Source organism: Protopterus annectens, chromosome 4.part1 (genome assembly GCF_019279795.1).
Source record: "Protopterus annectens isolate FY-2018-M chromosome 4.part1, PAN1.0, whole genome shotgun sequence".
NCBI classification, from domain to species: domain Eukaryota; kingdom Metazoa; phylum Chordata; order Ceratodontiformes; family Protopteridae; genus Protopterus; species Protopterus annectens.
In genome coordinates, this window is record NC_056734.1 from 148,420,178 (window position 1) to 148,442,320 (window position 22,143).

The 22,143-nt window shown below is 36.9% G+C and overlaps 1 protein-coding gene across 1 annotated transcript in view; it reads right to left on the minus strand.

Moving 5' to 3' along the window:
- Positions 1 to 20,625, minus strand: part of TMEM212 (transmembrane protein 212) — a 137,907-nt gene extending 117,282 nt beyond the window's left edge. The window contains exon 1 of the mRNA XM_044070896.1: positions 20,374 to 20,625. Within this exon, the coding sequence (XP_043926831.1) occupies positions 20,374 to 20,532 (159 nt within the window). The 5' untranslated portion in view covers positions 20,533 to 20,625. The remainder of the gene's footprint in view (positions 1 to 20,373) is intronic.
- Positions 20,626 to 22,143: the final 1,518 nt, after the last annotated feature.

The following is a 22,143-nucleotide window of genomic DNA, read 5'->3' on the forward strand; positions in this document are numbered from 1 at the left end:
GATTTTAAAATCTACAATTTTTCTTCCTTCCAGATCAACCCCTGCTTAGTGGAACTGTTGGCTTATGGCAATAACTTTGTCCCTACTTCTAGATGTGACTTGGTTAAGACAATTATTGATTTAAAAACCTTTGTCAGGAAGTTAAATTTAAAACTTCTCTTCAATAATCAAGGGACCAACAATGAGGGAGGATTAAAACTCGCGAGTATATATAACCCACCCTTGCATACGGGTTTACTACTATTTGAGAAAGTATGTGAATTGGACATAAGACACCTAGCCTCTACCAAAAATAGTAGGTTTAATACCACTAAGAATGCTTCGGAGGACCAACTTTTGGAACTGGATAGGTTAAGCAAGGCACAAGTAAGGGCTATTAAACCAGATAAGGGAGGTGGCCTAGCAATCTTTGATAAATGTAAATATGACAACATCATGGAGAATATACTTGAAGGGCCAGCATATTCTGTTGCATCCTTAAATGAAGTAAACACCTCATATATGAGGAATAGAAGTTATTTCAGGGACCTCTTTTTGCACGGGGACATTGACATAGATACTTACAATTATATAGATATTAAAATGCCAAAAACCCCCGTAATCTTTGGGATCCCTAAGATCCATAAGGATGTTAAGAAACCACCCTTTAGGGCTCTGATAGATAGCCGGCTTTCCTTGACATACCCTTGTGCCCAGTTAGTAGATATGATTCTCTCAAAATATTTGAAAAAAGTACCTTACATCTGCAAGGATTCTTGGACTTTCTTGGACAAGATAAGTAATATTGAATATGACGAAGTTGTTAACTTTTTAACAATAGATGTCATAGACTTATATACATCCATCCCCCACTTGGAGGCAGTTGAATGGATTTCCCTTATGTTAATGGAATTGAAAGCAACAAAAAAAGAAATCAATGTAGTTACCCAGTTATTGGACATTATTCTATCATCTAACTACTTTACATTTAATGGTAAATATTTCCTGCAGAAGCAAGGGGTCGCTATGGGGTCCCCTTGTGGGGCCAGTGTGGCGAACTTGTTTATGGCATATTGGGAGAAGGTAAACATTTTTAACCATCCGTTAAGAAAAGCTAAACTAAAATTCTACACTAGATACCTGGACGATATTTTCATTTTGTTTGAGGGTGACAAGAAAGACGCAGAGAACTTTGTGGCGGTTATAAATGACACCACATCCTTTTTAAGGTTCACATCAAAGTTCTCCGATGGAGAAATTGATTTTTTGGATATCAAATTAAGTAAGGATTCATTAAGGGGTGAATATTTTTCAAACATTTATAGAAAACCTACGTATTGTAACTCCTTACTTCACTTCAGGAGTTGTCACCCTTACAAACAAAAGAAAGCCATCATTAAGGGTCAGTTGATCCGAGCGTCCAGGATTTGTAGTACAGAAGTCCTATTCCAGAAGGAATGTGACCTTCTAAAACTTATGTTTACCAATAGAGATTACCCAGTACATTTATTTGACGACTTACTTCAGGAGATTAATGATAAAAGAGCTTTGGGAAATTACTCTCCACTATTACCTGTGAAACAAATGCCGGATATGGCTATAAGTCCAATAATTGACCCAAGTGGAGAACTAACCACTGCAATAAGCATTAGTGGTAGTAATATGTCAGACTATGATAAACACACTATGAACAACTTCGAATGTAGTTTTATTACTAACTTTAGTACTGATTTTAAGTCAATTCAGTTTATTCTGTATAAAAACTGGTATTTTATTTCTAACAACCACCAATTGTTGGATAAATTAGGAAATAAACCTAGGTTTATATATAGAAGAGGAAACAGCCTAAAAGCCCTATTACAGAGACACAATGGAATTAACCCTATTATTAGAACGAAAGGATCTTCTCAATGTGGGCAATGCAATTACTGCCACCTTGTGAAAGCAACAAGTGTTTTTTGTATCCGTGGTAGACAATTCAGTATTAATCAAAAACTGAATTGCGAATCAAGATCTATTATTTACCTGGCAACGTGCAACTGTTGCCCAGCCTTCTATATTGGTAAATCCGATCGAAGGCTGAGGGACAGAATTTACGAACACGTTTATGCAATGAGGAAACAGAACACTGAAAATGCCTTAGCAAAACATATAACAAAAAACGTAGGACATAGTTTTGAATTCATACCAATTGACCAAGTTTGTAATACAGGACGAGGAGGGCCAACACCATTGTTTCTAGAAAATAAGGAACTAGAATGGCAGTTGAGGCTGGATGCCTTCTCCTACCCTGGTTTGAATGAGCATTGTAATATAACATGTATACTGAGATTAAGGAGTTATCAAAGATAAACATTAATAGATGGCCACTTATTATTTGGGCATTTTTTTAACAGTCAATACTAAGTAATAAAAGCATAAAAGGTAGGATTTTTAAGTGACCAGTGACATCATAAAAGTTCCACTATATCAATAATTTAGCTGACATGCGGGGAAAAACATCTTCTTAACAACTATAAGAATGATGGGCTATAAAATACTCACCTTTGTTGTGAGGTAGATCAATATCACACTTGTGATTTTGCTTACATATGACAAAATGAGTCAAAGTAAGGGATGTGTATCCAACACAAAAAAATATAATAAGTACAATAATTGGAGTACCAAAACTCTTCATTTTTAGGGAGACTATCACTGGATGCATTTGGCATGTTGATTGGGATGGAGGTAGTATTTTGGAGTAAGTTCTGGGTGACTTTGAGGCAGCACACGCCAGTCAACCAATAATGTCATGGTATAATTTTTAACACAAAAAAAGCTTTTATGCCTTGTACAGTTGTTTTCATGTAATATGGATGAGCATAAAAATGTTTCATGGAGACAGATTTTGTACCATGTCCCAGTACAACACGATTTATTGTCTATGAACTTGAAGTGATTAGCGATGTTTATCGAAAGTTTTAAACATATTTTAAATGTAATAAGGAGTATAGCCCTTTAATGATTTAGTTTGTACACACGTAATGACGTGGAAATAAAAACCCAGCTTGGCGGGTTATTTTTAAACTCTGAAGAAGCTGTGGCTGTAGCTTCAGCGAAAACGCATGTTTCAGCTTAAATAAAACTTGGCGTTAAGGTCTTTTATCAAAGTTTTTGTGGAGTTGTTCGCTTTTTATTGGTGGTGGTACGTTTGTCTTCCATTGGAATACATTACTATTCTTCTGAGTTGGGAGCTTGCTACACTGGGCGACTGCATATTTGTTTTTTTCAATAATACAAATTAAACACTTTGCAAATCAAAGCTGCGTACCACTAATATAACAGAAATAAAATGAGGCACTTTTAAATGAGCTGGAGGTGCTACGTGCAAAAACATTAATGCTACATACATACATACATACATATATCTTCATTATTAGGTAAAAAAGTGCACACAGATTTTCACTGAGATTATCAATAGAATGCATTACAACACGTTGTAATATTTGAGGGCAATCATAGAATTTAATTCTAAACAACAAACAATATTTATTTATGTTTACAACTGTAGAATGAAGCAACACATTAAGAATGTGAAATTGTATTAACCAGTTTATGTATTTTATTTGAAACAAATTTTAATGACAATGGCACTTTAAATCTGAGCTGATTTTGTTAATTTGGCGCCAAAAAGTTTATTTAAGATGGAGTAGTAAAAAGTTTGAATGAGTTCTGAAGAAGCCTATGATGGATTAGGTGAAAGCGCTTAACTCTATGTTTTATGTACTACGGATTTTTATGTTCAAATCCTGCACTTTTATGTTTAATTAAAGTTCTGGCAGTCGCTCAGTACTGTGTTTCCTCGTTCTTTGTGAGAGAAGATAGCACAGTACAATTGGTATTTTTTTGGTGGTTTCCCTCGCAACGTATCAGTTCAGCAGTTGTCATGGAGGGCAACACAGTGTTGGCGACCGCTTTACAGGACGAAACACCCTGTAGATCAAACGAGTGCACCTATGGGGCAGAATTGGCGGAAATCAGAGGTGAACTTAAACATTTAGTGCAGACGCTTACTGCATTTATGCACAAAGTGGAAGAGGATTTTAAAAAATTGGCGCCTATCACGGATTGTGAAACCAATCCGGTTCACAATGACAACAAACGAATTTACAGTATTAGTAAGGAGCAAACAGCTTCCAACAATAAGGAAAAAGCCAAAACGAGCTTAGGAAAATCCAACAAATTGAAAGAAGGCGTGCCCAAAGGGAACGCTAATGCTAAAGTTCGACATGGTTCTGATGTACAGGCTGGTGAATGTGGAGCATTACACAAGCATAATTCATCTAACTGCTCCAACAACCAGCTCAATTCAACACCGGATGGTTTATCTGAAGGGTTGATTCTTTCCAAACACATTAACCCTTCTGGGGACAGCGTTGATATCGACTTACCAGCAGGACAGCAGACAAGGAACATCACTGGCAGCAATCGTATGGACTCTACAGGATTTACCTTCGATTTCTCCATTTATGATTTCGAAGAAGATGACGACTACATGGCAAGAACTGGGACTAAATCCAAACACATCAAGCCTGTAAAGACCTACGCTAAATCAGTGGGTACTTGTAAGGCCAACCAAGGTACTGTTTTGCATTCTAGACCATTGAACAAGCCTAAAGATGATTATAGAGACAAAAGCAATATGAATGATTTTTTAACCAGTGAACGTAAGTTTGATGAGGTTAACAAGGGGAAGGGAAGAACCCCAAACAATAGAAATGTTAATAATTTAGTTTTGAAGGACAAGATTTACAAGATGGGAGACATTATGTGCAAGCTTGATAATATTAAAATAGAAAATGCTTATTTAAACAAATGTATAAATTTGAAAATAGTCCCAATGGGACTCCGTTTTTTTAAAATACCATTAGGAGTAGATATTAAGGAAACTGTAATGGATGACTTCAACAATTTTTTTGACCAATGTGGATTTGAGTTTATGAAAATGTTAATTAAGTATAATGATGAAATTTTAGTACAATTAATTAATGAGGTAGAAACATTGAATGCAGAAATTAAAAGTGATTTATTGTTCGATGAATGGAACAACTTGTACAGCAAACAGTTTTCTATTGTGGAAAGGAAATCCAACATTATACACGAAAGAAAGTGTAAAAAAATCAATAGAGATATGACACAGTATAAGGACAAAAGGGCTTACAGATGGAACTTTGATAGGGGTAATAGAACTAAAGGATCTTATGAATATGAGGATGGGTACTATAGACAACAGAGTGGGAACAATGTAGTAGGGGGGGTACATGAGGACGAGAGAAAAAATGAATGGTATGATGAAGAGGAAGGATACAATCAGAATTTTCGAAGGAATTGGAACCCCCAGTATTGGAAGAAAGAAGAATTCAAGGGGAAGAAAAATTATTATCCCCAGGACGTAAGACCAAAATTTTACAAGGGGAACAAATGGAATTAACATTCATTTACACAAATGACAGTGAAGTAGCTTTAGAAATGAATAAATGTGACCACAATTACAAAACAAAAGAATTAAGGGATTTTAAAATATATAATTATACCAATTTTGAGGTGGAAGATGTTCATTATAAACTATTATCTAAGGGTATGAAATTCATACCCACCCCGAAATTTGGTTTAGTCGATCATCTGATAGAAACCAAAATGTTCACCCGTAAATTGAATTTATCAATCATGTTTCAGAACAAAAAGAAAAACAAACCCTGTAATGAAGGGGATAGCTATTTGCTAAAACCCAAAAGCACTTTTGTTCCATACACGAACACTGTAGTCGAATTATTTGAAAAACAAGTACAGAGAGAAATTTATAAGTTAAAGAACAATTCTAGAAACATTAAAGTGGAAGACAATTTGTCCATAGAAGAGAGACAGGAGTTACAGAAATTGAAGGAGAATAAAAGTATACGCATTATGAAGCCTGACAAGGGGGGTGGGATAGTTATATACGACCAATTGGAATATCTATCCAAAATACAAGCCATTTTGACAGAATCAGGCAACTACACTACAATTTCTTTGAATGAAATAAATATTGCCTACCAGAGGATAAATTCTTATTTGGAAGAGTTTTGGATAGACAACAGAATTAACAATGATACATACAATTTTTTAAAGGTGTCATATCCAATTACTGCGACCTTGGTAGGCATACCCAAAATACATAAAGATCTGGGCAACCCACCATTCAGACCCATTGTTTCAGGCACCAAATCAAAAACATTTCCACTAGGTAAACTAGTAGATGTATGGTTAAAAGACATTTATAAAAATCTACCTCATGTATTGAAAGATTCTTGGGATTTCTTAAGAAAATTCCCTATAGATAACTTCACAAGTGACCTAACTTATGTGACTATAGATGTCATTGATTTGTTCTCATGTATACCTAGCGAAGAAGGTCTACAAATGTTCTGTGCAAGTATTAAAAAGTATACTGAGTTTGACTGGGACAAAATCTGTCTCATTATGGACTGTATGTCCATAGTATTGGAAAACAATTTTATATCGTTTGAGGGAGAGTATTATAAACAAAGCAAGGGAGTAGCTATGGGGTCGGCTAGTGCTCCTATCTATGCAAACCTTGTCATGTTACACTGGGAAGAAGAAGTCTTATTTAAGAGTAAACACTTTCCTCTAATTTCCCATTACACAAGATTTTTGGACGACATCTACATCTTGTGGAAAGGAAATAGAGATGAACTACATGACTTCTTTACTTTTATTAATAATAGTAGTGCTTTTTTGAAATTTACCCATGAATTTAACAAAGAAGGTTTGCCATATTTAGATACTATTGTTACAAGAGATGAAAAAGGATTCAAATCAAGAATATATAGGAAGAGTACCTTCTCAAACGACTATTTACAATACGATAGTAATCACCCTAAAAAGATGTTAAAAAATATATTCAAGGGGCAACTAATTAGAGCAGCCAGAATGACATCCAGACAAGATGACATGATATCGGAGTTTGAGTATATTACTAGACTATTTATGGATAGGAAATACAGTAAAATTATGTTACAGGATGTTAGACAATATGTAACATCTCAAAGGGAGACCAAATATTTTCCAATATTAGGAAAAACCTTGCAAGCAACTCCAGAGACAGTAGACAAACAAATAGAAGGGTACAAAATGGCATATATATTACCATATACACCTTACGCTAGTATGGTTCAAGAAATTTTGTACAAACATTGGACTATTTTTACAACTAATTCAGAGATTTCAAGAATAGTAGGAGAAAGACCAGTGTTTGTTTATAGAATGTCATACAATTTGAAAAGAATTCTTGAAAGTGGGCACACCTCACACACCAATGTTGGGAATGGTGATAGTAAAAAAGGAGTAAATATATTCAATGGAATAGGAAAACACACTGGTAAATGTGGCAATTGCAACCAGTGTAGACACATTATGAGCCACAACAAAATTGTTCTAGACAACATAAACAAGACAACAATAAGGTGTGAGAAGGGGAATTGCAACACTACTTATGTGGTCTATATTGCTGTATGTGAAATGTGCCCTGCATATTACATCGGGAAGACAGAGAGGGCTTTTAAAAAAAGAATATATGACCACTTATATTGCATTCGGAAAAAAGATTGCAACAACGCATTGTATAGACATATTGAGAGTGAAGGTGACTTACACAATTTTAAATTTGCTATTATTGAACATATCACTAGCGATTGGAAGGGGGGTAATATAAAAGGACGATTAAGTTATAGAGAAGTTTGGTGGCAACTATACACAGATGCTGTAACTATTCCAGGATTAAATGACTCAATTGCTATTAAACCCTTATTGGGGTAAGGCATTAGGTCAAAGTTAGCACATACCAACATTGGTATTACAGTTTATGAAATCATACATCCACAACAGTTTTTACATACAATAGTTTTTACACACAATAGTTTTTAATATTTGATAGGTCTCAATAATATTTTTTATTTTAACATTAACATTTTTTACATCAATATTTTTAACATTAATATTTTTTTACATCAACTTACATTAAATATATCAGTATATCAATATATTTATCTAAAAAATTTTGTTCATAAACAAAACATGAATTAAGTATATTTACTATATGTTGCAACAAAATTTTAATTAAGTGTTACAACATCAAGCAAAACATTATAACAAAGAGTTTTTAACACATTATAGACTTTTTTACAACACAGTACATTACATAAGTCCGCACACATCCTTCGCAGAGTTCACTTTGGATAATTATGAATTCATTTCTACACATTTCAGGGCTTGTATAGAGACAACCAAAACAGAGTTAAAACAGAGTTGAAACGTTTTTTTATCACAAAGTGTTGAGCATTGTATTTGTTAAAGTGTATTTTTTATAGTGAATATTTTTAAAGTGTATTTTTTAAAGTGTATTTTTCAAAGCGTATTTTTTAAAGTGTAGAGTAGTGCATTATTATTATAACATTCTTAGATTTAATTATTTAACATTTAGTATTTAACATTCAATTTTTCATATTTTTCGATACAAAATCTATTACTACACTCATTTTTACACTGTTCAAGTTGTCACATTAGCACATCAGAATCAGTTATTTTTATTAGTAGGTAAAAAGTGCACACAGATCTTTATTTTTATTATTAGGAAAAAAGTGCACACAGATCTTTATTATTAGGTAAAAAAGTGCACACAGATTTTCACTGAGATTATCAATAGAATGCATTACAACACGTTGTAATATTTGAGGGCAATCATAGAATTTAATTCTAAACAACAAACAATATTTATTTATGTTTACAACTGTAGAATGAAGCAACACATTAAGAATGTGAAATTGTATTAACCAGTTTATGTATTTTATTTGAAACAAATTTTAATGACAATGGCACTTTAAATCTGAGCTGATTTTGTTAATTTGGCGCCAAAAAGTTTATTTAAGATGGAGTAGTAAAAAGTTTGAATGAGTTCTGAAGAAGCCTATGATGGATTAGGTGAAAGCGCTTAACTCTATGTTTTATGTACTATGGATTTTTATGTTCAAATCCTGCACTTTTATGTTTAATTAAAGTTCTGGCAGTCGCTCAGTACTGTGTTTCCTCGTTCTTTGTGAGAGAAGATAGCACAGTACAATTGATACATACATACATACATACAATGATTTTAGAAACTTCTTTAATGAGGTAGCCATTTGAAATGTCAGAACCCACTAGAATGAGTTCTGAAATACGGAGACTGAATGGACAAAAGACAGACTTACATATGCCAAAGCCAGGATGACAATTTCCCAGAATATTCCCTTTTTCCAAGGTATGGCAATCTTGGAATCAGTTATAACACTTTGCGGGGTATGGGGGCTTGCCTCATCTGCAAAAAAGAAAATTAAAGTAGAAGAGCAACATTTGAGATTCACTCCTCCTGCATTTTCGATTTTTTTTTTTCATTATGTTGGCACTTAGTCTTAACAGTGCTGACATTTCAATAGGGGGCTTTTAATGATTATGTAGACTACATAACAGAAAATGTTGTATATGTTGTCATTTTTATGCTTTCCAGAGTTTATACAGGTAAAACCGAAATATGTTTAAATATCAGAATTATGAAAATGTAAAAACTATTAGACTTCTGAGAGCTGAGAATGCATTTGCAAAACATTGTTGTGATTCGCTAAATGATGACTCAGTTATTCAGTCTAAATAATTATAAATAATGTATCACAAAATGTTTGAAGGTAATTAACAATATTTAGCTTTGATGTGAAAGCAAGTGGCAACTTTGATGTCATGCAATAAAGGCCACTGGCCTAAATGATTGTATTAATATAACGTGTATTAAGATTGTGTCATGTGCATGTCATAATGTAATGAACCAGGACTATGATTCAGATGGCCTGAGTTTGGTTAGTTGTTGGGACACTGGAGGAGTTGATGTTTGGGGAAGGGAAATGATAAGCTGTTAGTCTGATCACGTCTTTCAGGGGTACGAGTGTTGGACCATGAGTGTGCATGCTTAAATGTCACGATTTTCAGTGGAGACCAGGGAGTGTTGACAGAAATGGAAGGAAGTGCAGTGGTGCAGAGCAGGGACATGCCTTTGCATAATACACATTGCATCCTCCTACCAATTGAGATACTCTGCAGATTGTGTAAGATAAGGCCTACCCAATTACAAACATCTTAGCAGTCATCCCTAGAGACAGAATGTAGGACACTGCAGTCTTCTTCCTAATTTACCTCCCAGTCTCATTTAACCAGCTATCTGCTCCCCCCCACCCATAGTTTGATGGGTACTGGTAGCCTAGGATAAGAGGTAGAATATTTAACATGCGTGTCAAAGTAAGGGGATCCATTTTCAGATGGCTTGCTGCCATGCACACCCATGATATTTAGTCCCTTATCAGATAGGCAAAAAAATGTTTTAATGTTAAGATGTTTTAAATAACTTCAACATAAACATATAAAATGTTTGAAATGTCTTTCAGTTTGGAAACATAAATTGATTCGTTATGCTGCAGTGTATTTAGTTGCTTAGTGATAAATAGCTTAATTTCTTAATTTTATAAAACCCTACATGGACTTCTTAACCTACTATTTTCAATGAGCTTCCAAGAATAAGGACAAGTACCACCTAGAGCATAGGTGCACTATACTCCAGTTATTGTTTGGGAATTTGTGGCATGTATTCCAGATTTTTTTAAGTCATTCTTTTCCCCCATTTCTTTCCAAACATTAGCTCCTCCCTCTGATATGTCTTGAAACAATTCATTCACAGATACAGGAGTCTCTCCTGCACCAAGCAGGAGCTGACTGGAACAAGCTATCATCCAGGTCAGTAGACTTTCTGTCCTTGACTTCATCCATCCTTCCTCCCGCTACAGAGAGAGAAGTGTCTTTGTCACAGTGTCTGTGGATATGGCTTTGCCCCCAGACCTTGCCAATGTTCATGTCTAGATGGCTCCTAATTACCTTTACCCCAGGCTAACACAACATAACATCCCCTGTAAAAGTGGTCTGCCTCACTTTCAGATGAAGAGAGTAATGGAATTCTTCAGATAAAACTAACTCTTCCAGTATATGGGCACCTGCACTACAAGGGCTTACTACACCCTCCTCAGCATGCGTTTTTTCTCACCTTTGTGCTTATTGATTGAGGTCTGCCATCACCCACTTGGTAGACTAAACCCATGTTCCTAGTCTATTTTGCATACTAGGACTAGAAAACTTCTTCCTACTCATGAATGCAGCCAGTGACCAAAACCACTAGTCTTTCTCCCCAGGACAGGCAGAGCAGCATAGACCTTTCATTCCCAGCCTCCCTTTCACAGGTCCTTAAGCATCCAAGCCAATACCTGAACTCAGGTCAATAAGGTGGTTGTCGTGGCTTTACTCCTCTACACTATGACACTAGATTTATATGCCAGGCTTTGACAGGAAAAAAATCTTCATATGACTGATTTAGTCCATTGTCAGTAGTTTGGACTTATGAATGTATGCTTCTCACATTAATTTCATTTTTATAATTGTAATTTGTGTGCAACTGATTGAACAAATAAAAGACAGCTAGACTATCCCCACCAAAATCATTAAAATCCTTAATGCACAATGAGACAGATAAATGCAAAACTATATTTCACTTGGGTAGTGTTACTGACACTATGTTACTCTTTCCACAAACCCACTGGTAAGAGTGGGAGCTAAAATTGTAATATTTAATTAAGGAGATGCAGTTTACGGAATAAAGCTTTGTTATGAGTTTGAATATGTGCCAGCATGTAATAGGGTAGGAAATGAATACACTCCAGTAGCTACAACATGGAATGACAATGTTGACTAAACAGTCAGGCTTTCAGGAATGGCCACAATTATCACCAAATAAATATATGCAAATACTTTCAAATTTTAAATATTTTCTACAAGGACCAGCCACAATGAGAAGTTTAAATATATTTAATAATAAATAATAAAAGAGCATGAACATACTAAATATCTATTTACAGTAAACACCAGAGTTTCATATCACAGGAAATATTAAAAAATAACATAGCTGGAAAGATTCATGCAGTTACAGAAAAACAATACTTAACTATTCTCATTATATTTTCCTGACTAATCTAAAAAGTGCTAGTCCATGATCACTTACTAGTGCAAGGCAAAATGAAGTGGGTGAGTGATCTTCCTCCTTTGTCAGGTTTCAAAATCAGACTGTTCCTGAGACTTCTGTCTCCTCTAATATTAAAACATTATTTCTGTACAGAATGACTTCACATACATCTGGTCATTTGACTTCTGGTTTCCATGCCACCCCCATTACTAGAAGCTGTCAGAATTTAGAAGCCTACGTGTTACCATACACACATATAGAGCTTTGCTCAGATCTGATGCAGCTGCTGTAAATCATAAAACAACTTCAACTCTCTACCCTTCCACAGGAGCAATTATCTCCCTGCTAGAGATAATAAAGAAGGATTCTTAATACTTGGTTTCCCAGACATTTGGTCTCTGGCTGCAAACAGAACTGTAAGATACAATCTTTATGGCCTAATTTAATTTCAACTATTTTTCAAAGTTTGCTCCAGCTGGATTGTGATTAACCTCTTCTCTTCCAGTATCCTATTTTAAAACATATACATTTAATTCAGTTACAATAATGCATGTACATTTCTTTTCTTTCCAGCAGGGCACACTATTGAAACATTTTAACACAAGCAACTTTACAAATACATTTTAAACACAAGCATCTGTACAAATCAATTTGATGCAAAAATGACATATACTTCTTTACAAAACTCCAGCTAGCTATGCTGGCATATATTACACATCACTGCCCTACTTCTTCTGGCATGGTTGGCAATAAGGATCATAAGAGATTATTAGGCTATCGACTGGGAGGTCATTTCAAGCCTAGCAGTTTTCATCCCAATGTAATACCACAGAAATGCTAATCAATACCCAAGATTGCAAGATGACCACATGGGGCCACATTGAATCAGACATCCTTAAAATTCAGGGAGGACTCCTGAATGTTTCTGCTACTGCACATTCAATACTTCAGTACACCTTGTTTTCTTTCAGTTTAACAAAGTAAAAAGATTGACAGACCCTTTTCAGCCACAACCCAGGCACCATGGACCAAGTCACAAAATGACTAAAGAACACACAGGTACAGTAACAAAAACAACAGTCTGTATGCTATTTACAATTATAAATGAAAGTGATCATTTACAGCACATATAATTAAGGCATGCATTCAACCAGTAGGGATTTCTTAAAAGTATTAATCTTTACAAGAAATATATAGATACAGCATGAGCTGCAAGATTAGCCACAGTAACAGAAGGAAGGACATCTAGCTTTCTTAAACACAAGTTCAGTTTCTAAAGAGAAGCGCTGTTTGCTGCCTCACTTCTGCAGGATTCCAGACAGTTGGGCCTACCCTAATGGCAGCTCTTTCTTCTCTGGAGGTTTTAAACAAGGTCTAAACAATGGAATGCTATATTCACCGTCTCCAAGTGGGTAGTTAGGCTGCCTTTTTTTCTGGGGGGGGGGGGGGGCAACTGACAGGCAAGTAGAACTGTGGTTGTGTCATTTACATATAGACAGTTTCACTGTTGTAAAAGCAGGCAGTGATGAGTTTGGGGTTCAGCAAAAATACATCTGCAGACTATTTACAGTAGGTCATAACTTACATGCATTTCAGATGGAATATAAAGGTTACAAGTGGGAGCCCATACTCAGTTTTAAGGATGAGCACATTTTTAACCAAGGCATGACAAGCTGTAGGGATGACATTCTAAATCATAGTTTTAGTTGGTAGAGTGTTTAGCTAATCATACTGTCAGTATGCTATGCCAATGAAAGAGTAGGGTCCAAGGTGATCCCTAGATACTTCTATTATTAGTGGCAGTAAGTTGTCTGTATCAGTAATATTTGGAGATTTATGGAGTTTTTGTGGAGTGCCAAATTTGATGTTAAAACTACATATTGATTAGTGGCATATTTTTACTCATCCAGTGGCATAATCTGTCAAACTAGATTGTATTTTCTGCTGAACAGTCAAGGCATTCTTATAGGACTCGAGTAACAAGATATTACTCAGCATGAATTCACAGCACAGATACTTCTGTTCATGTAAACTGTCCCAGGATTAGATTAAGCAAGTGCATGAAAGGCAGACTGTTTCCTTCATGTCAGTAACCGACCACTACCTAATAAAGCATACATCAAGTCTACCGCTTCAAGATTCCTTGCACTGGATGGTGGTGAACACCCAGCATGGAGGGGACCACTACCTAATAAAGCATACATCAAGTCTACCGCTTCAAGATTCCTTGCACTGGATGGTGGTGAACACCCAGCATGGAGGGTTGGGATGATTGACTGTTAGCATGGTGCAGAGCTTGCATTTATTCCTATTCAAATTTTTCATAAAATTGTTAAAATGGGGGCATATTGGGGCATCTGAGATTCAGATATGGGACCTACATCTGCAACCCTAGGTCTGATGAACGTATCCAAGAAGCCTTCTGTGGAGCTCTTAGGGACAACTGCAGTACTGCCATCTTCTCCAGAGCAAAGAGGAAAAGGGGATCACCCCAAGAATGTGGGCACCCTTCATCACCACCCGAGAATTACTATTATATAAATACATTTATATGAATGCTTCAAGTAGACATCCATCTCCCACACCATTCAGATGCTCAGAAAAACAAAACCATCAAAATTACAAACTTTTACTGCTTGTGAGGGCAAGCTTTCCTGCATCCTCCCCACATCTTAATACAAATTAACTTCAAAACTACAAAACAAGGATAAAGAACTAAAGAGTCAGTTCTCTTACTATATGTACCTAACCTGAAAGCTACCAAGCTCACTAGTAGTCACAATACAAACATTAAAAATGGCGCTTTAACCATTCTTTAACCCAGTTTTACCCCTTCAACAAATCCAATAGTAAAATGTACATCAACTAGCAGTCTGATGAAATATACAGAAAGTGCATTTCAGTAACTAGAGGACTGACAAACTCAAGAGCACAATACCATGGTTCAACAATAATGTGGTAAAGGGCCCGTTCCAAGACCGTGGTTCAACAATAATGTGGTAAAGGGCCCGTTCCAAGACCATGCTTCAACAATAATTTGGTAAAGGGCCCGTTCCAAGACCGTGGTTCAACAATAATGTGGTAAAGGGCCCGTTCCAAGACCGTGGTTCAACAATAATGTGGTAAAGGGCCCGTTCCAAGACCGTGGTTCAACACTAATGTGGTAAAGGGCCCGTTCCTCACTGCTGTGTGATCTGTGAATCTGTACGAGTATATGTAGTTTTAGATGAGTCACTGGGGTCGTGGCTTACCCCTTTGTAAAAACACCAGTTCCTTCCACCTAGAACAGCTGATGCCTCAAACATACCCCCCCCCCAAACAGCTTCTATTCCAACCAGAATCACTCACAAAGATGCACACAAGTGGGGTTATCATTTGGGGTATCTACACTCATGAAGACATCCAAAAGAAAGCTCTGGAGATCGTCCAGCTGTCTAACATTCTGACTGTGGCATACATGTGGAGTACAAATACAACTACAGGAGTTATCCCCTCACCTCCAAGATATGCATCTTTTCATCCCATCCCAATCACCCTCTCTCTTTTTTGTGTCCAACCTTCAAGTGTCTGATTCATGATTGCATTTTCCGAGGCTGGTTCCAACGTAAAAAACAATGCTATTAAGACAAAAGGTCTAATATCAGAGTATTTCACAATATCATCCTCCTTTCTGGAGGCCTGCAATGCACTGTACACCATTATTCTGATATTTGCAGTCTGCTCACCAATGTTTTTGTACAGCTGGTGTTGGCATGGAAAGGATTCCCACCCTGGAGGATACAAAAGGAAAACTGAAGGTAATTAAACGCTTCTTTGGGTGGTGCTTGATGCCACCTCCCAGCACAAGTTTTCCCTGCTCTTTAGCTGGCACTGGCTGGTTTCTTAGCACTCATTCTACTTTCTACTTCTTTTGCTATCCTCATTGTCTGGCCATCAGCCTTCCTTTGACCAGAATGTCAAATTCATTCTCTGTGGGGGGAGACCCAGTCATGCAATAACTAGACCCCCCCTTATTCCCAACATTCTACTCTACCTGATCAAAGGATGGCAGTGCATCAGACCTTTCCTCCACCATAAGCAATATCATCCCTCAGGAAAACCTGCCCCTCCCTCCTTGCAGACAAGCACCTCTGTGCAATCTTCAGTCTCCACCAGAGATTGTAAAAAGAGTGCATCCTTGGCAAGAGCACCCAGCCCTCCAAACTAATGCAAGCAAGAAAATGCCATCTCACCTCTTTCTGTCCCTCAGCCCTACTCAACTGTAACCCAAGCCAATAACCAAATCTGGAATGATCACGTGGGTCAGTCAGGGCATTATTCATTCACTCCACAGTAATTTAAAAGTTATGTGAATGGCATAAGTTTTAGTCTATGTCCCATTCCTGTGGACTATTTAGTCCCATCTTACTGTTACCCAGCATGTTTACTACAACTCCCAGTCATTACTACGCTGGTTTCTAATCACCAGTGCAAGAGAATTACTGCACTGCTATCATCATATCAGCCATAATGTTCCATTTTCTGGCAGCAACACTGCTACTACAAAAAAATAAATAAATAAAATAAATCCTCACAGCAACTGCTTACAAAAAAATCCTCCTCCAAGTGTGTACACACCCTGTGAAAGTAGTGCTTACATGGCCCTGAAGCATTTGCAGCATCCCATGCAACTACTTCTAGAGTGTGCCAGCACTGAATTTTAACTGACCCCTCCACCAAGGACATGGAAGCCAGTACTCACTCTCATTCTTCCTCATTTGCTCATCCCACAACTCAGTTATTTAATTCAGTCAGGGCTTTAGCTCTGTGCTACATGCTAACTACATTTAGTCGACTCCAGCTGAAAGTTCCTTGCAAGGGCAAAAGGCAGCAACTGGGTGGGCAGACCATTTTCAGACTGATGACATGGGATAAACTAGTACTCAGAACTGCATGCACATCCTGAAATGATGTAAAACTGATGCACCATAAGGCAAACAGAAACAGAAACCAAATAGTTAGAATAAAAACTTTACCTGATTAAGCAAGCTAACCCAGAGTCCTAAAAATAAAAGGTTAGCCGCACACTTTACAGGAAACTTGGACAAATGGTCAGGTAAGAGCAGAACAGCAAAAATAAAAAAGGCTACCTGGCTGATTGTCCAGGACCACAAAACACAGCTGGAAAATGAACCTCAAATCCAGAAAATAGGTAACATTTTAAGTGAGAGTTAAGTATTACAGACAGTCCCCCACCACCACAAGGAAGGGGGAGATGGGAGGGTGACATGTAGAATGGACAATATGACAAGGTGCTTCTTATATCATACTTTTAACAAAAGATCAATGTCCAAACCATAGCCACTACAGCAGCAATTGTTATATATAAAAATTAGCCAAAGAGACATCCATTCATTTACTCAAGCTTCCACAGATTTCTGCCAACATCCCCAATGATTTCAACTCCACCCCAGTCAGTACAACACGTGGCTAAAAGGAGGAGTATTTCACACCATTTGTTTGTATGGCCCAAAAATAACAAGAAGGTATAATCTTGTGGGGAAGTATGTTTGTCAAGCCCTGCAGAACTTATGCCCAATAAATGTTCTACCATGATTCCAATAAGACTGTGTGTTAAGCCAGAATGTCTCAATGCAGACACCCAAGTCTTATAAGTCCAGTAATGAAAATCATGTCTTTTTGAAGGTAGATAAAGGAGATCTGGGGATGGTCCTGCCTTACCTTAAGCCAAAACATTTTATGTAGTCCCTTGACAATAGGTAGAGTTAAATAGATATCTTTCATGCCCCACGTGACCAACAGCACATTTAGAATTAGAATCTGTAAGTAAGTAAATAAATCACTGAAAGGTTAACATCTTGAACTTAGTCACGCTCAATAATCCATTTAGCTCTGACAAATCCAAAACCTATCTCTAATGGTCATCTTTCTTTAGCAACAGGACAAGCATAGAACAAAACATTTCTCCTGCACTTCTTGACAGAAAGGATCTAGACCAGAAAATGCTGTGCCAAGTGGGTCTACTACTGGGAAATTAGAAGCTCTCTCAATAAGAGAAGAACTGCCCTGAATTCTAGTCTAACTGCACCCTGTCGGCACCCAGAATGAAACAGTCCTTTCTAAAGTAGAAAAGCAAGTCCAAGAAGGCAAAAAGAAAGGGGTGAGGGGAGATGATGCAAGGGGCTTGGAGCTCAGCCAGTACTGTTCGGTTCCTCCTTGTAGAGGAGGGAACCTCTCATACTACCTTGTTGCAAACTTCAACCTCTCTAGGCTTTCTTCCCCCAGAAATGATCTGTTTGAATCAACAGAAAGGAAAGTTGTGTAAAATCTTACCATAACCATAGATGTCCTTTCCTTCCATGTTGCAGGATTCTACTAGTGGGTCTACCCCTCCTCCGATCAGCCTGTCCGGTCAGGCCTCCAAAGCTCCTCAAGTCCCCCCCCCCCCCATGCATCGGACATCCAAAGTGGAGGCAGGCATGTGGTCCACAAAGGTGACATCTGTATGCACCAGCCCTCAGAACCTAAAATAAATACCTCCTGTCATCACAATGAGTGATAAAGACATCACTGCTACTTGTGTCTTCCTCTATTGCTTACTCTCAACATATGATTATGAGTGCCTGAATCATACTTTTAGTGACATTCTTGACCATGTCTGCATCACTGTAGTGGATGGATATGATTACAGCATGTAAACTTTAAGTGAGCTATTAGCCTGACCGATTTGGCCATTAAGAATCAGAGAATCTGGTACTTTCTGCTCAGGTATGTAAACTAGTGGTTGAGTAGTGCCATCAGCCTTAGATGTTAAATGAAGAGTAGCAAATCTGTGAAAACGGCTCAGATTAAATTATGAAAATTTGATGCAGTGTACCCAACAAGATTAATAATACTGTATGGCACTTAAGAGAACCAGACCAACTCTCTGAAATTAGGTTTAATCCCCAGCAGACCAGGACAGCCGTTGGTTCTCTGCACAGAGTATGCTTCTAGAGAGCACAGTGAGCGCTATTATTCTTGTGCTCAGACAGATGGCATCCCGTTGTGTTGTTTCAACCAAATATTATTCCACAGTAACATGTAAATAACCTGCAAAGTGTAGACATTTCTAAGTCACCAGGGAAAACTTCCCTATTAACTGCTGCAAAATTATTTTTTTTTTGCTTTCACCTTTAAAGCAATATTCTCAGATTAAGGTGAAAATGTTACTGGTCGAGAAAGAGTACAATATGAAAACTACCAGACTAGCAGATGTCACTATCCATTTAAATATAAATATATATATATTTTCTGGAAACAGACCTCTTCGGCACTTCATTATAGCTCAGCCAGTGTGCAAGCCTAAAAAGAGCTAAAAGTAATGTTTCACACTTAATTGCATTTTGCCCAGCTATGCCTTAATAATGTAGCTCTTATTGTGTGGAGTTACACAGATTGCTCCATTATGGCACATTTAAAAGTAAAACACTACATGTGTCCATCAACTGTACAAATGTGAAGTATGAAACAAAAAAGAAAAAATTAAAAGCACTTTTGTTTTTCTGTGAAAAGAGAAAGGAACTCCACATATCATATGTTGTATTCCATGTATAAATGAATACTGTTTTGAGGTGCTCTGAAATGAATGTTTCATTTTATTTAGGAATTTAATACTTAGGTCATTTGTTGCTAAGCTACTAATATGGATGGAAGGGGCAAGAGGAAACAATATACATATTTCATATTTGAATAGTATATACTGTATATTATAGCTATCTATCTATATATACACACTCATATTTTATATATATATATATATATATATATATATATATATGTGTGTGTGTGTGTGTGTGTGTGTGTGTGTGTCTGTCTGCATATAAAATATGTAAAATATATGTATAATGTGTAACGTGTGTTTGTGTTTATCTGTGGCTAGAGTAACAAAAATCCTTTTACATTCTGAATATAAACTACCGTCTTTGCTTTTTTAAAAACGTAAATTCATGCTTAACTTTTTTTTAACTTTCTTTGGAGCAAAGCAGTTACATTTTTTTCATTTTAACTACCATCAAAAATCTTAAAAAGGAAATAATCACTGCACACCTATAACAACTGTACTTTACAAGCGTGAAATATAAAACAAAAAAAAGTCAACGCACCCTTATTTTTCTGTATCATGCTAGAGAACCAGGAAATAAAAAAAGAAAAATGCAGAGGCAGATAAAAGGACTGGGATGAATATAACTGCTGTTTATTTTCTGATCAGAAATACTTCATATATTTCATACCAATGCTCCATTCCAGACAGGACAGGAAATTCTGACACTCCAGCCCGTAAACCATGGTTTAAAGGAAAAAACTGGAAAAAATGCAAAGATTCCTGAACAAATATTGATAAATCCAAAGGCAATAAGTAATCCTCCAATGTAACGAAACCGTGTCTTCATTTTTTCCTGTGAAATCTATGTGTTTTTTAAAGATCAATTTCTTAGCACTATGAATTCCTTTCCTGAATTAAATTTACATATACAGAACATGTGTTTCTGTGTCTATACGTATACGTAAATGAACAGTTTCTTAGAGATTGTTGTCAAGACACAGAGTAACATGAATCTGTAGACTGTTGATAAGAAGGAGTTAAATGGCTCACAGCAAATATTTGAAAAGTGATATGAATTTAGATCATGTTCGGCATGCTTTAGAATATACAGGCATTTCCTGAGTAGCACACACATTACTTTTTTGTGAAAAGTGCAAGCAGCTTAACATATGGTATGAGGCACTCCATGTACAAAATAATAATTTGTTAGGATACTCTGAAATGTTGAAAATGGGATTATTTTATTTAGGAATCTAATGCTTTGGTTAGACGTTAGTTAAAAACAAAATACGTTCAGTCACTCTCTAATGTTTAAGGGGCCAGGAGGACATACAATATATTAAACCTACTTCATACACAAGTACAGCTTTTAGTGCACTCCTCAGGCATGCACAAGCATCTAGATAGCTGGGCTAGATGACATAAACTGAGAAGGTGGTAAAAGGTGGAGGGTCTTATGCAATGATCCATCTGATAGCCATCTTACCTATAAGGACAGCTTAACTGGGGTTTGTAGACAGAAAAAGTAAAACTGAAAGAAATGGTGAGATTCTCTTGTGGGCTAATGCTGAGGGTTTGCAGAATACTGTATGCTGCATGTAATATTGGAAGAGGGTGGGTGCCATATACCAGGCAGTTCTAAAATCTGGGAAATGTGTGCTAGGTGGTGCATCCATCTGTGCCACAGCTGACCGGTAGATGGGTCAGTAGGGTGGCATAAGAGGAAGCTGCTATATGCCACCTGCCCCATCTGTTGGTGAGGGTATGGGGTTCCTTGCTGCTGGAATCGCTTCTGATGGAGAGCTGAGGCCCCCAAATTTAGCTTCTGTTTCCATGGAGAGAGAATGTGACAGATATCTAGTGCATGACTTGCTGAAACATTTTCTGTGTATGCTTTATGTCAATGTACGTTGCTCAATGAAAAGAAAACTGAAGACAGTAGAAGAGAAAGAAGAAATATGTGGAAACAATAAATAAGGCTGGAAGGGTAGTAAGAATGACAAAATCAAGTAGGAGGTGGAGGAACAAACAATGCAATCAAAGGTGGGAGAAAAAAAAAAAAGATTCTGCTGACCAACTGAAAATGAATAAAAATGGTGGGTATGTGTGTGTGTGTGTGTGTGTGTGTGTGTGTGTGTGTGTGTGTGTGTGTGTGTGTGTGTGTGTGTGTGTGTGTGTGTGTGTGTGTGTGTGTGTGTGCATGTGTGTATGAGAAGGCTCACAAGCAACTCCCCATGCAAAACGTGCACTTTATTCAGTGTTTTTAGAAGACTGAGGACATAACAATATGGACAGGAAAGGACATGGAAGTAGAAGATCAATGGATGGACCAGGACATGAAAGGTGAAGTGGTAAGCAAGATGCAGGAGGAACTGATGGAGAATAAAGCACAAGGACCCAAATAATTATGACACATGGTTCTGAAAGAAAAGTTAGGACAAAGTCAAAACTACTGGAT